Source organism: Clytia hemisphaerica, unplaced genomic scaffold (assembly GCF_902728285.1).
Source record: "Clytia hemisphaerica strain Z4C2 unplaced genomic scaffold, Clytia hemisphaerica genome assembly, whole genome shotgun sequence".
Classification (NCBI taxonomy): Eukaryota; Metazoa; Cnidaria; class Hydrozoa; order Leptothecata; family Clytiidae; genus Clytia; species Clytia hemisphaerica.
The window spans coordinates 450105-465633 of NW_027103573.1; the positions used below are offsets into that span (position 1 = coordinate 450105).

General features: G+C 37.6%; 1 protein-coding gene across 1 annotated transcript; it reads left to right on the forward strand.

Annotated features, from left to right (window-relative positions):
- The first annotated feature begins 20 nt into the window (after positions 1-20).
- LOC136801100 (suppressor of hairless protein homolog) lies at positions 21-9651 on the forward strand. The gene is made up of 10 exons (XM_067057723.1): positions 21-126; positions 664-875; positions 3547-3681; positions 4039-4087; positions 5881-6033; positions 6446-6558; positions 6982-7122; positions 7568-7640; positions 7857-8043; positions 8354-9651. Exons 1-10 carry the CDS (start codon positions 21-23, stop codon positions 8565-8567), a joined length of 1383 nt encoding a protein of 460 aa, XP_066913824.1. The 3' UTR covers positions 8568-9651.
- The last annotated feature ends 5878 nt before the right edge of the window (positions 9652-15529 follow it).

Below are 15529 nucleotides of genomic sequence, written 5' to 3' on the forward strand. Positions count from 1 at the left end.
CTAACAGTAACAAGAAAAAGATGCAGACAACAAACATTCAAGGTGTTTGTAACGTNCGCGTCGCTCAAAAATCGTACGGAAACGAGAAACGATTCTTTTGTCCGCCACCAAGTTTATATTTGAAAGGTGAGACAAGGTCCAATTTGTTTTTCTTTATTCTTGCAAACAACAACAGTTGACTCCTTCAATTTGAAGATCAAGAGACCAAGAATTTTCTTCAATTAAAGAAAAATTCGAATTATAGAAGTTCGAGTTAGAGAGAAAGAGATAGTTAATTGTTAACAACTCGATAGTTGAATTTTGTTCAGGTCCACTAGTTCTCCCTTTACTAGAGATGTTCATGTAGTTTTTGTTTTGTTTACAGCCAAACAAAAGTTGTATTAGTAGGGGTATTACAGGCACACTGTATTATAAAATCAGGAAGATTTTACCATGGTTGAATTCATTCAGCTCGGAAAATGCTGTATTACTACGCGCTTTTTAAAAACCAATAAAATTGATAACCTTATACCTTATCGGCCCTTTTTGCGCCGGCCCTTATTGGCGTTATTCTTGGGCTCGTGGCGTAAAAAGGGCCGGTGTTAAAAGGGCCGGCGTAAAAAGGGCCGATAAGGTAGTGCGTTTATTCGAAGTGATTATATACTCTCTTTTTTTCGACTTAAGGTAAAGGCTGGAACAAACGAAGGGATCGCCATGTAGCGGAGAGCAGCAAAACGAACGAAGCAACCAACAACCCAACGACCTCTTCATCATCATCGACCAACAACAATAGCAATAATAATAATGACGTCAATAATTGTTTATACCCACACGCGCTAGTGTACATCGGCCCTTCCGAACATCCTCTAATGCAACAGTTAACCTTCGAAGAAAAGGTATGTCGAGACTTTTATGTTAATTTTACTACCTTTAAAGGTTTTGTTTTTGCATAAGTGTTCCCGTTTCATATCAGACACATATTTCATATCGGGACAGTGTCTTCCTATTGTTATATTATTTTGATATAAGAAAAAAATTGTTTTTCTTTTCCTCTTTCTGACCAATCTTGCTCCACATCCGTGTCAATCCAATGTGAAAAAGCTTGTAAACTAAGATCGATGAGTAAGCAAACGATATCACTCTTATTTAAAAACAATACCTTTAAAAGGGATAATCAGGCTGCTTGCCTGTAGATTACTTTTAAAACGGTTCTGAAGAAAACCTCCAAATCTTTTTTGGTGTTTTATGTTCTTTTTCCTAATAGGTAGGGTGGATATTTTACGTGGATAGCCCAGTTATCTAGGACTTTTAGACAGTCTTTCGATTATTTTGACGGGGTCCATTGCAAGCCGGCTCGGTTATCTAGGAACTGTTTTATGTTCACCAATGTTTTATGTTCACCAATGTTTCTGCAATTTAGTACTGAGATACGTAACCGTTAAACTCTCCTTTGACCTAGCGTAATTAATCATTTATTTTTTCAGCCGGGGACTTGTGAAAAACTTAAAGCCAACCGTTCCATTAATTTGACAATCTTCGTGTTGCTCTCTGATTTGCCTCGCTCATACAAACAAGAAGTTTGAAAGAGACTGTTTCTTTTAATTCGATTAGTCTGTAAACTATTAAAAAGGGAAGGTTCAGGGTAATCAAGGGAACGTTTTAATTAATTGGACCAAATTATATGAGCAATTCTCCCTCAAATAGAGCGAAATTAGTTCAAGAAATCTTCACAAATCTTTTTCGGATGAGCGCTTATACTGTATATTTAAAGGAATTTGAAATTTTATAAAACGTCCAATGATAGCGGGAAGCTATTGCGATTTGCTCCGTTGGATGCCATCTTTAGTTTAGTCCTAGCAACGAGGTATGAGGTTAGCAACGCATTTGAACATGCGATTGCTATTAATATACCACGAGTAAGAAAATGAGTTCTTTGCATACTTTAAATTCTCCAACCATTAATTTCGTTTAATTGCAAATGACTTTTCGATGTGGGAGAAATTTCTCACGCTCTTCTATATTGCTCTTACCTCTTTCTTTTTTTAATAAGAACAAACTACCTTATCGGGGAAAACTTCGTCGGGGAAAATTTTCGTCGGGGAAAAATTTTCGTCACTTGCTGGTAGTTGGTAAACGCATTAAGACCGGGGAAAATTTATCGTCACTTGGCCAAAATTTCGTCACTTTTCCCCGACGAAGTTTTCCCCGATAAGGTATGTAAGAACATAAGGCTTCGCTGGCCTAAATATTAAGAACAAGTTGAGAACATTTTAAGGCTTTACGGACTCTAAAACATCCGATTGGCTTGGAAAATTGTAAAAAAATGGCTCACAAAATGGTTAAAATAAGAACACTTTATTAACATTCTTAGGTTTAAAACCCAAAAAGCTAAGAACATCTGAAGGCTTGAGAAATTTTGGGTGTTCTTACAAAGACACATCTATTACTTCTACCTCTCGTACATATCTTTTTAAAGCACTTTATCAATTATATTTTTCCGATTTTATTGCGGGCTTCTTTTCGATGTCAGGAATTTTCATGAATAACATACACTTACTTGTAGCGTGGGAAGACTCCAATTCTCTCATCTCATAATAATTTTAGAATTTTTGTAGTAGAGCTCTAATAAAAAAAACCCTTGAGTTGATTCTCATTGCATTCAAGATGGGCTCACAACTATATAAGAACATGATGCTTCGATGGCCAAAATATTAAGAACAAGTTAAGAACATCCGAATGCTTCAATCAAAGATTCTGTATGTTCTCATAAAAAAACGTCTAAAGTTAATAGTCTCACCCTCGTAAGAATAATTATAATCAATCTGAGAAATACAATGTCAGATATTCGAAGCATTTTATTCATTTTCTTTGCCAGCATTTGTACAGGCACTTTTATAGAAATGCTATGCTCTGTTTACCTTGAAAACGTCCTAGCAACAAATCCGCTCTTTTTAATTTCATTAAAAGAAATGTTTTGGACATTTCGCAATGCCGGTGAAGCTGGTTGGTAAAGCATTCTTGAAAGAGTTTCTTTGCAGTAAAATTACCAGTTAAATGGTCATATGCGTTTATTTGGAACCTAATAGTAATTCATCTATTCATTGATTTTGATTATGACAACTTCATTCATATTATCATCTTCCGGCCCCATCTTAAAGTGAAATTCCTTGTATAATGCTTTCTATAAATCGAATTGTTCTGTAATTCGAACAAATTCGACTCTCTGTTCGACTTCGAATTAGCGAGAGTTGACTGTAATCAGGGGCCTTATTTACTGTAGGCCTGGCGAACGGGGCCCGGTTCAAGGCACGAAAAAAGCTACAATTCGCTGTTCGAAAAGTTCGGTTCGCCGCCTCAAGTACCTATTTACGCTAATCAATACACTGCGCTTCCTAAGAATTCACCGACTTCTAGAAATCGCCAGAGTTAATTTTTCATTCGCCAGAGTTAATTTTTCATTCGCCAGCCTACCAAAACAAAGAAAAACCCCCTGTGTAATGAATGTCAATTATCAGTCGTTAAAATCTTCCATTATGATAATTATTTCCTTATTCCCCTATTTTGCAGGTTGACCAGGGATTCTGTTCTGCCAAGACGCTTTTCATTTCCGATTCCGACAAACGTAAATCCTTCATCATTTGTACGCGACTTATGTACCCCAACGGAAAATCTCTTGGTGTCTTTGAGTCGAGGAGGATAAAGGTCAGTACTTATTATTAATAGCGAGGTTAAGCACGGGTTTATTTTGGCCGTAAAGTGCGACCCGTTTTTTTTAACCACAACTTTAGCATCCCATTATTACATCTCTTTTTAAATTAGCGTGAGAACTATTTGTTTTCAATTGGTTTATTCTTACCACACTACACTATGGCCTCACCTTGCCTCGGCTCGCCTCGGCTGACCCCATCGTGGGAATATCTGACAAATAATTTAATCCTTTCCATGAGTGTTTTCTCAAATACTTCCATGATGAAATTAATAAGCATTATAAGAACATCACATAGAATGAGAGCTTAATATTTTTATAAGAACATGAAAAATAATTTGTTCCATTCTCAGGTAATCTCCAAGCCGTCAAAGAAGAAACAGTCCTACAAAAACACGGAACGTAAGTAACCTTTAAATCACATGTTAGTATTATATATGTTTATCCGCAGACACGTGTTTCGTTCATCCAGGGACTCATTAAATGCGGCTCTGGTAAGCGAGCATAATCTGCTGTTGTCACCACAGTGCTCCAAACACTAAGTGTTGAGCTTTCCATAATCGCTTTTAATCGCTCATAATTCAATCTCGCATTTGGAAACTGCCTTGCCTGCTTTCCCATTCTTCCCACCCCGAACTATGGAAATGAAACCCTGAATTGATTTAAATGACGCCCGAAATTATCAGTCTAGTAACGCCCACCTCTGGCGCCCCTTTCAATCTCAAAGTAGTTATCAAACCTCCTCCAAACAACAAAAAATTGTCAATGATTTTCCCAAACCGCAACTTCTCTCTGATGGGTGACAAAGACAGGAAACTCTTAAAAGCGAAAACCACTTATTTTTTGCATCCACTAAATAATAAAGACGACCGTTAGATGGATGGCCCCTTGTAAAACTTTTCCCACGCTCCTATATTATATCCGTGAGTCAGCCGGCGTTTGATTTGTATCATGTTGCAGTTTTTTTTGTTATTGTTTTAAAAAAGTCAGGTTACAGGTTATTTATAGCGATGTCTTTGTGTGTTTGTACAATCATTAGTGATTTTCCCACGATTCTAAATACTCTTGCATTTTTTCCTCTCCTATCTCTTACTTACAACTTGAGGTCTTTTTAGCCGTCAATCATTTCTTTTGATTCCGAAACTTCCATGAATTTTCTTTAAAAAGAATCCTCTTGAGTTGCCTTAAAAGTCATCAAAATATATCGAATTGCTAAGGTTTTGTAAGGGAGCAACCGCTTATTTAGAAAACTAACTGTTATTTTTCGTCTCTTGAAAAATTGTAATCTTTTCCCGACACAGTCACTTTACTGTCTAAATCTCTCTAAATTCCCCTGGCCTTTTAACAGTTTGTACAACATCCAGCACATTGGTGGCATAATTCAACCTGATCCTCTAATTTCTAAAGGCCGGTATCCACGTTCGCGCGAAATTGGCAGCAGTTTTTTTCTTAACCTTTTTTGCCTGAAGAAAAGATTACGTCATAAAAAAGTTTCGCGCGAACAAAAAGAAAGTTGAAGGAAGTTCTACTTTTGTTCACCCGTTACGTCAATTTCGACCAATGGAATTGCTTCATTTTTCAACGGACCAATGACCTTACAGAAACATCAGAAAGTTTTCGCTCATGTCGCGCGAAAGTGGAGCCCGGCCTTAAACTTACAATCTTAAAGAACACTTCGTGCTCTTTTTACAATGTATCAGTGTTTAAAGTTTTTCTGTTTCAGGCGGATTTCCGTCTCACCAAAGTTTCAAGAATGTAAAATATTTCCGTCTCAAACGAAAAACTTGCTCTGAGCCACTTTAAAATTATATTTTCTGTCTCCTTATTCAGTGTGTACCTTATCGGGGAAAACTTCGTCGGGGAAAATTTTTGTCGGGGAAAAATATTCTTCACTAGCTGGTAGTTGGTAAACGCATTAAGGCCGGGGGAAAATATTCGTCACTTCGCCAAAATTTCGTCACTTTTCCCCGACGAAGTTTTCCCCGATAAGGTATATCATCCGACACGACAGTTGCGTTATTCAACCTGAGACTCTGATTTCTAATTCTAAAATCTCTAAAATCTCGGTTTTAGCAAGTCATGGCAAATTTAAACTAGCGAAAAACTGTTTAAAATTTGCCACTGCTGTCAAAAACCAGGGTAGAAAACATTACGTAATGAATATCGTAAATATCATTTCCCGCCTCTTTTTTCAGTATGTATATCATCCGGCACGACGGTGGCATTATTCAACCGGTTACGTTCACAAACGGTCAGCACACGGTACCTCAACATCGAAGATACAGATGACAATAGAAGCAATTTTCGCGCCTCATCACAACAATGGGGTGCATTCACTATTCATCTATGTAAGTAGAGTAGAATCACTCTATCATCCGTCTAATTTGTCATGGGCCTACTTTTTTGAAGACCATGCTATTTTAAGCCATAAAAATTATTATTCTCCCGCCCAATTAGATAATGATTTAAGGTGTTTTGAGGGTGTAAAAAGTGAAAAATTTTCTTCGTCGCGACATTTTTTTTCAAGGGGCCCATGTTTGTATATGATATAAGTATACAGTACAATCTCTCTCCATTTTGAGTTTATGAGCCTTCACATCACATCTTTTTAGGTTTACCGTAGTATCTCTCTTACATCTATGTAAGGATACATCAGTTTTCTTAGTTATTCATTATGCCACCCACCACAATAATTTATGCAAATTATGCCACTGCAAGAGTAATTTATGCAAATTTATTCGTCTTTTCTGTCATATTTAGTGGACGACGAAGAAGAAGAGGGAGAAGAATTTTCAGTGCGCGACGGTTTCATTCATTACGGTCAAACTGTCAAACTAGTCTGTGTCCGCACACAACTCGCTCTCCCTAGACTGGTTAGTATTGTTCTTACTCTTATGTTCCAAATAAACGGCCCTCCCGCTTGTTAATTTTTCGAAAATTTTCCGACCATGATCATGATTTACAACCAAGACCATGTTCAGACGTTATACGGTTCCGTTCCGTTCCGAAACGAAATGGTTCCGAAACAAGTGTGAACGTCAAAATTCGTCAAAAATGAAGACGTTACAAATCAAAACAGATCGGAACGTTTTCGCTCCACCTTTTTCATCGGAACGGAACTGCTCCGTTCCGAAACCAATATGAACACACTCGATCCGCAACGAAAATCATGTCGGAACGAAACGGAACAGTAACGTGTGAACATGGTCTAAGAGACACCAGTGCAGTGCAGCGTAGTCTTTTTCTCACTGGTTGTGAAATTATAACTAATCAGAATTCAATATTTTCATTTTCAGGTCATACGTAAAGTTGATAAACAACAAGTATCGATCGATGCAGATGATCCAGTTTCGCAACTCCATAAAGTCGCCTTCTATTTCAAAGATTCAGAAAGAATGTACCTTTGTTTATCTCAGGAGAAAATTATTCAATTTCAGGTGAGTGACATGCAAGGCCCTGCACGTTTTCTATTACGTTTGAAAGTTTTTTTCTACACGAAAAGTGGACAAGTTTTTTTGGAATTTGTCCTTTGTAGCAGTCCCATTCCCAGAAGTTTAGTAACATAAGTCGATTAAATTTTGCGTGAATTAATTTTCGCGGTTTTCTTGAATTTCTTCCATTTTCGCGAAAGTAAAAACTCTGGAAATCAAGTGAGATTGCTGACTCGCGAAATCAAGTCAAACCGAGATTTTCGAAATGACTATTTTAGCCTGAAATACAGTGTAAATCTGCTATCCAAGACGTTTTCTTCAAAATTTTGGCTGATTTTCGCGAAATAATATAAATCAAGGCAATTTCGCGATCTTTTTGGCTTGTGAAATTGAAACAAAAGTAAATTCCATTAATACATTTCAAACTTGCAATCCGCTCTCTTCTTAACAGGCAACGCAATGTCCAAAAGACCCGAAGAAGGAAATGATTACAGACGGAGCTTCCTGGACCATCATCAGTACTGGTGAGTTTTGTATATCTATCTACCGGGTGTTATGCATCTCGTTGATACTGTATTTACGGCTAAGTATCCAAAAGTTCGCTCAACAATCAAATGAAAACATTTCCTCTGAAAATGAAAATTCCCGAATAATCTCAAGAGACGAACCAAGCTTTTTATCGTTGCTAACATTATATATTTTGGAATGTTGCTTTCAAAATCTTTACTTTTTTGTCATAGATAAAGCGGAGTATTCATTTTGCGAGGGTGCTGGCCCTGTGTCCGACCCTGTGACGCCGGTGCCCACAGTGAGGGCCATGCAGTTGAACGGAGGTGGTGACGTTGCCATGATTGAGCTGAAGGGAGAGAATTTCCAAGCCGTCATGAAAGTCTGGTTTGCCGATGTTGAAGCCGACACTTACTATCGGTGAGTTCTTTTAACTTGTCTTTTTATTTATGATATGCACTAGACTAGAGTCTACTTCTGACTGAACTTTGCTTTTTGATAATTCTGATTACGCTGAGTCCAGTACAGTAGACTAGCACGTCAGTTTGAAAGAAAAACAAAGATGACAGTTCGATTGTCTTTCTGGTTTTATGATGGGCTCTTTTTTATAGTTGTGAAATGAGGAAAAGTTAGGATTAATTAAAGGCCAGTAATAAATCTGCATTTCAAAAATGGACTTTCAAACTTTACTTCAGTTGTTTAAAACATCTTTCCTCTCTTCTTCTTGTAGATGTTCGGAATGTATCATCGCCGTAGTACCGGACATTCGTTCATTTCCGGAAGGTCGCGAAGACCCGCGTACGAAACTGACGGTACCCGTCTCATTGGTCCGACATGACGGCGTCATTTATCCGACCGGATTGAATTTCGCGTACACTCCGGAACCGTTGGAGCTCATTGAGATGGCGATGCGGAGCCGTGAGATGTATCATCAACCTCGATGAAGTAACGTCATGGTGAAGGTCTTATTCAAGAATGGTGTTTGGTGGGCGTTGGCGGTGCTTGTATTCACGCCTTAAACTCACGCCCGTGGTGTTGACACGGGATCGCTGCATACGGTGCTTCACGTATTGTTTTGTGTTAAACAGAATTGTTATTCAAAAGTTTTGCATGGGCCGTGCTGGTATCCACGCCTTAATTTGCGTTGATAAGGGTAGATGTGACATTCACATGTTTATTGATACGGTGTGGATGGATCACGATTTAGATCATTATAACACAATCAAGCAAGCACTGAAGGTGTACCGTAGAAAACTCTATTTGATATCATCTACATGCAACGGGAGATTCTTCAACTCCGTAAGCTGCGCTCTCTGACTTGTGAGCTGTGATGTCTTTTTTACGTTAGACAAGCAACCTTTTTTCTGTGAGACAGAAGCGATGTTCTTCCAAGCTGTTCTACTCGTTCGCTCGTATTTTCTCGTCGGAAAGGATCACACATGGTGTGAAAAGCTTTTCTCTGAACATCCGACCTGCAGTCAAAAAACATTTGGAGGTGTTAGTCTTTTTCTTAATCATAATATTGTTGCTGATTTTTGTTGTTGAAGAGAAGAGAGAAGAATGCTGGCTCGTTTTTCTCCTTCCCAGCATCTCAAATATAACTGACGTCAGCAGAAAATTACAACACTCAAATGAACATTTTATCATTCAAGAAATTATAGAAATCTATTCATTCTCGTAATAACAAGGTGTATTTTCCTTAGCAACTAGGGTTATTTTCCTTGGCAACCGTCGTTAAGGGATAATGGCAGGTTTCAAATTGAAACTAAGTTATTTTTTTTAATTATCAGTGTTTTTGTACTGATTTTTTTCCTTCCAGATTTTTCGTTCCTCTTTTATATAATAAAACACGACTTGAATTTTTCGAACATCGACGCTTCTGGTGGTGTAAGGTATGTAGATGAAATGTTTTCAACAGAAGCAAATCAAGCCTTGCACATAAAGTATAATGTACAAAGTATTCAAAAATTTTCCTCTCAAACTTAGTCTTTTGGGGAAACACTCTTAGCCCGGGGGGGGGGTACTTAGGCAAAAATAGGTGCTGGGTATGTGCGGGGGACAAGCTGGAGTTTTTACAAGCTCTTATTTGATTTGGTTGGTCGTTAAGATGTAATAAAAGAATCTCATTACTTTTTCTAAAGAACGCGTCATCTCTATCACTTTAAATGACCAATTAGTGAAGTATCTTGTAAAAACTCCAGCTCATCTCATGTGCGGACGGTAAGGGTAGGGTTTTTCACCTTTCAAAGTCTCTCTAAAGGTTACAAAAATCAGGAAATTTCAAAGTAGTCTCTCTAAGGGTGGGAAAAACACGATTTTTAGAACAAAATTTTGATTTTGAGAGAAAAAATTACAAAAAAGACTAAGGGTAGGAAATTTTTGAAAATCAGAGAAAATTTTTCGAAAAAGTCTCTCTAAGGGTCACTTTTTCACTAAAATTTGGTCTCTCTAAGTAAGGGTCGGTTTTCGGAGGTCCCGTCCGCACATACCCCTCATTTACCAACCCTAGTACCCCCCCCCCGGGACTCTTAGTAACAAAAAAGCAAATTATGAAATAAGAAGAAAATGTAGAACCAAATTATTATTGTTATTATTATTATTGGTTGATTGTTTTTGTATAATAGAAAGATTTAATAATTATTCTAACAACAGACACACACTAGACTCTACTCTCTCTCTCTCTCTCTCTCTCTCGGTTCTAGGAAAATTGCCCCCGAGAAAATTGCCCCCCGGAAAACTGCCCCCGGAAAATTGCCCCCCGGAAAATTGCCCCCTAGGAAAACTGCCCCCTAGGAAAACTGCCCCCCAGAAAATTGCCCCCTAGAAAATTGCCCCCTAGGAAAATTGCCCCCCCCCCATCTTTTTTTCCACTTTTTTATAAAATCCAATGAAACTTCAAATGGCCATTGTAGCTGTAAAATTAAGTAGTTTTGAATTACTCTTAGGGTAACTAGTAAACGGGGGTCAGCTGGGGTGGATTGGAAAAAAGGCTAAAACAGCATAATCCGTACAAAAAAGAAGTTTCAGATTCCGAAAAATTGATAAGCGGAGGAGGGGTTGGATCAACAATGTCCTGGGTAGAAAATTTTCGAAAAATAGATCATTTTGGTGGGAACTTTTTTTGGGGAATACTGTAATTAATTTTTTAACTGTGGTTGGAATTAATTTTAGCGAATGACAGCGCAAATCTGTTCTATTTCATCTTATTTTGAGCAACTTTGTTGAATTTCAGGGGTTATTTAGCCAAGAAAACTGAAATTTTAATTTTGGTGGGAACTTATTTTGGCGAGTTAGTAAAAATTAGTTCCCTTAGCTTAAGATAGCACGGATAGGGCGCTTAGGGTTAAGAAATGGGGAAAGATTTTTTTGAAAGTGATTTTATTACTCGACTATCTTTCTCCACCTCATACAAAACTTGTAAAAGTCGTTCTTGAGGCGTCTTAAACATGCAAAGCAGATCAATGGTCAGCGTGAGGAATATAGTAAGAATGAAGTTATCCATTCCATATGACCAAGAAATTTTGTAAAAACCATAAAGAAAATACTTGAATAGCGAAAGAAATACAGTATAAAACACATTGAAATTGACTATCGCTAAACAGAGAAAACGCTTTCTCTGTATTCCATGGTTAAGGGGGTAGTCATATGAGATTTTGAAATTTGGTGAAAAATTTATCAATTTCGGGATTTAGGGCTTTTTAGGATCCTTTATGCTTCCTGAACATACCCTGAAAATTTCAAGACCGTAGCATAAATATCTGCCGAGATATTGGGTTTCTTATGAGCCCTGGTATACAATTTTCTCCTTAGCAACGGGAAATCGCATCCGTTGCTAGGGCCTCATTTCCGTATGGCTGCTCTAAACATAGCATCATGACATATCAAATGAAAGCTCTTTTTACGCCCTTTTCGGGCGTCTAAGTCAATACCGCCTTTTTTCCCCGGGATTTCTTAATATGACGTAATTAAAGATGGTAACCAAAGAAGTGGTATTTTCAAAAACATTCACATTTTGGAGGCAATCAGCTGTGTTTTTGACATGGAAACTGAGCTTATGTATTGTTTTGGATTGAATTATGATATTATTGAATGTTTCATTTCATTTCTCACATCTGGGAAAGCTTTGGAAGCCTATAATTTGAGTGAAAGCAACAATTTGATTCTGCGAACTGATGTTTTCGAGCAGTAAAACTTGTACACCGAAAAAAACTTTTCAAAGTGACGGACTATAGACTATGAATAAAAGGAACCAAACGTATTCAATGATGTATCCATTGTGAGTCTTAGATCCAGTGGAAATCTAGTCTTTGATGAATCATGGCGCCAGAGGCGATCCTGGAAAATTGAGTAAAACTATGCATTGCATCATGATTGACGTTCAACCCGCCGAAGACACGTTTCCCTAAGATCAACACTGAAATTCACCTGTAAATGATATAAACAGATTTGAGAGAGCACAAGGATGATATATTTTGTTGGCAATATGTTTTTTGATGAGAAAATGCACTTTTATTGACTTAAAGCCATGTTTACGCGTCGTACGCAGAGTTGACGCAAAATACTTGGAGATTCCCGGAGCATGGGGAAGGCCGTTTTTTTCAAAAAATTTGGACTATTTTAGTATTTCAAGTACCTTTTCAACATTAAAAGTAATGTGTCAATCCATTTTAGTCAACCACAGCAAAAATTTTGTAAAACGGTCTATGTATCGCAGAAAAATTGAGAAAAACCTCTATTTTTCAACTTTCTGCGCCGTTTTCTCAAAACACGTTTTAGGGGGTTTTCGCGCACCTTGTCAGCCTTTTCTCAGGATTGAGAAAAGCTATTGACTTGAAATTTTCAGGGTAGTTTTCCATTATGGTAAGCCTCAGGATGAATGAAGCAGTTTTTTAAAAAAATCATTTTTTGACTTTTAAACTGAAAAATTACAAATTTTAGGTTCCAGACCCCCTGGTTTGAAATTTTGAAAAAATTTTCCACTCATTCTGGAGACTTTCATAATACTAACCTTTACCAAAAGAAATTTTTTGAATAGCTTTCTTAGCTTTTCTTAAAAGGCTGACACAATATTTTTATAGCTTTTACCCCCTGGACGATATTACCCCCGTCTTTACTATTTTTAGAATTTTTTTTTAATTTTTCAAATCCTTTATAGTTGTGCTACAATTGTGGAAAGTTTTATTGAAAAATATTTACTACTTCAGAAGATATAACAAAAAGTTTAAAAAATGACATTTCAAATTTCTCATATGACTACCCCCTTAAACCACATTATTCCTTATAAAAAGCGTCAACTTAATGAAAATTACGGCTGCAAACTGCAACCGTTGGACCAAAATATAGCCCCCAAAATATTCTAGATCTCTTAATCCGTTTAGACGCGATCACGTAAAATTGCGTAATCCAAAATCTCCCTAATGTTGAAAATTGAGTTAGATTTAGTTTCGAAAAATGGAAAAATAGGGGGCAATTTTCCGGGGGGCAATTTTCCTAGGGGGCAATTTTCTGGGGGCAATTTTCTGGGGGGCAATTTTCCTAGGGGGAAATTTTCCGGGGGGCCGTTTTCCGGGGGGCAATTTTCCGGGGGGCAGTTTTCCGGGGGGCAGTTTTCTCGGGGGCAATTTTCCTGACACCCTCTCTCTCTCTCTCTCTCTCTCTCTCTCTCTCTCTCTCTCTCTCTCTCTCTCTCTCTCTCTCTCTCTCTCTCTCTCTCTCTCTCTAATTCTTTAATGTCTAGATAATGAGGTATTTTGGTTTAAGAAAAATACTGACACGGCATAAAGCTTAAGATTTATTTAATTCCGATATTTCGACATTGAAAATGGCAAAAATACGATTTTCTGACAAAACTCTTTCAGGGCCAGGGCTATAGAATAGTTTCATCGAAATTGCATTAAGATGATCTGGAAAAGTGCTGACGCTAGCACAAAAATGCTTCGAAAGAGCATTGTCAAGAAAGCAAGGGCAAGAACTTTTGTCCCAGACGGTCAAAGCCTATATAAGCTGAATCTGATGGAAACGTCATAACTAACTCTGTCCCGTGAAATTTGACCTGTACGTCGTAGTTTGGGGAGGGGATCTATTGCTTTTTCTCCAATCTCACGTAATAGAAATCGATTGGGATATAAGCATGATCTAAGGGAAATTTAGCTTACGGAGCTTGGGCTGGAAATAGCTAGACTAGCAAGCGTCTGTCTTTCCTGGAACATGGGAATAGTGCTTATAATAAAGAGTTCTTATAAAAAATAGAAATTGCCGCGGGAGAGTGGATTGGAAAGACAGACTAGTTCCAAGTGGTTCCAAGTCGTTGTATTCAGTGAACATATAAAAAAATAGATCCCATTGAAAGTTTATTCTGCAGCGAAATACAACGACGTGGTTTACTAGTCTAGGAAATAGCTGGATAAATTAGAAATTTCAATTTGCATAAAATTTGGGAACATTTTTGGTCCACAAATCTCGTTGAGTCCAGCCGCAGCTCATATACATCGTCGAGCATTAAGCTTGGTACTCACTTGTTGAAAAAGTGGCGTTTAATACTAAACGCCGGCGTATAACTTTATACGCGCGCGTCTAAAACCATAAGATCTCTACTAGTGAGTACACAGTACACTCAATAAACGCCGGCGTTTAATTTATACGCCCGCGTTTATCGAACTTAGAAAAAACATATTTAAACGCGCATATCAAAAAATTTTGATATGTGCGTTAAAAGTTCAAAGGCACCGCAATGTAAACAAGATTAAATCTTTTTAATTCTTTTGTAATTTTTGGTTTTTACTTTCGATTTCGTTTCACTTTTCCCCTCTTTTACTATTTCTCTTTGATGCTAAAGAGCTCCTAGTGAGTACATAGATGATCTGAAAAGTTAAACGCCTGCGTTTATCATTAGACGCATGCGACTAGAGTGTCAAACACGACTTTTTCAACAAGTGAGTACTAAGCTTTAGATGGGGCTCCCCCAGGGGCTGGCGTGACGTGTGAATGACCCTTTTTTCTGTCGTGAATACGTGAATTGGACTTTTTCAACGCGTGAATACGTGAATTGAGATATCCGCGTGAACGTGAAAATAAGATTTTACCAGCGTGAATTCGTGAATCGAGATTTTGAGCGTGAACGTGAAAAGAAAATTATTGTCTAAAACAAAATTGAATAAACCTAAATATGTAAAATTTTCTTGCTCGCTTCGCTCGCATAATCCTTGATATAATATTGACCTATTACAACCATTATAAAGTTATTCAAAATAATCAAAAATTAAAACAGAAACAAATATTTTTTCTAAGGGCGCAGTTTGTGATGCAAATATTGCATCCAGTGAAAGTGTTTTGAGCCAAAACAAAAAAGTCTAAATGAGAAAATTTTCTTCATCGGCGCCAATGATGGTCGTCTTTCTGTAATCGCTTATATTGTTACTAAATGCAGTACACAAAATGATACCGCATGAGCTTGGAGACAGTGAAGGGTATTTGATTCTTCGATAATTTACAAAAGTAGGTAGATAGTTCTAAAAAATTTTATATTATTGCATCATCGAACATTCAGAAAAAAACCCTTGTGACGCCGCGCCGTGTAAGGCAGCTACGTCACTCGCCGTACCAGATTTGTAACAGTAAATGGTCAGTGTTGAAAATAATCAAAGATTCTGAATGAATTGTTTGACCAAACAAGGCATATCAGGGTAACAATAGTGTGTAAAGGCCGTTTTCTCAGCAATGAAAGAGTGAAAGTTGTCCAAAAATTTTCGCGCTCGCTTCGCTCGCTTTGCCTTTCCACAGCTTTTCTTCAATGAGACAAGGGTCAAACTTTGGAATTTGCGTCCTCTGGTTGTACACCTTTTCGAAGCTCGTGACTTTCCAGACCATGAGTTTGGGCCAAAACCTCGATTTAAATTTATTCTCAAAA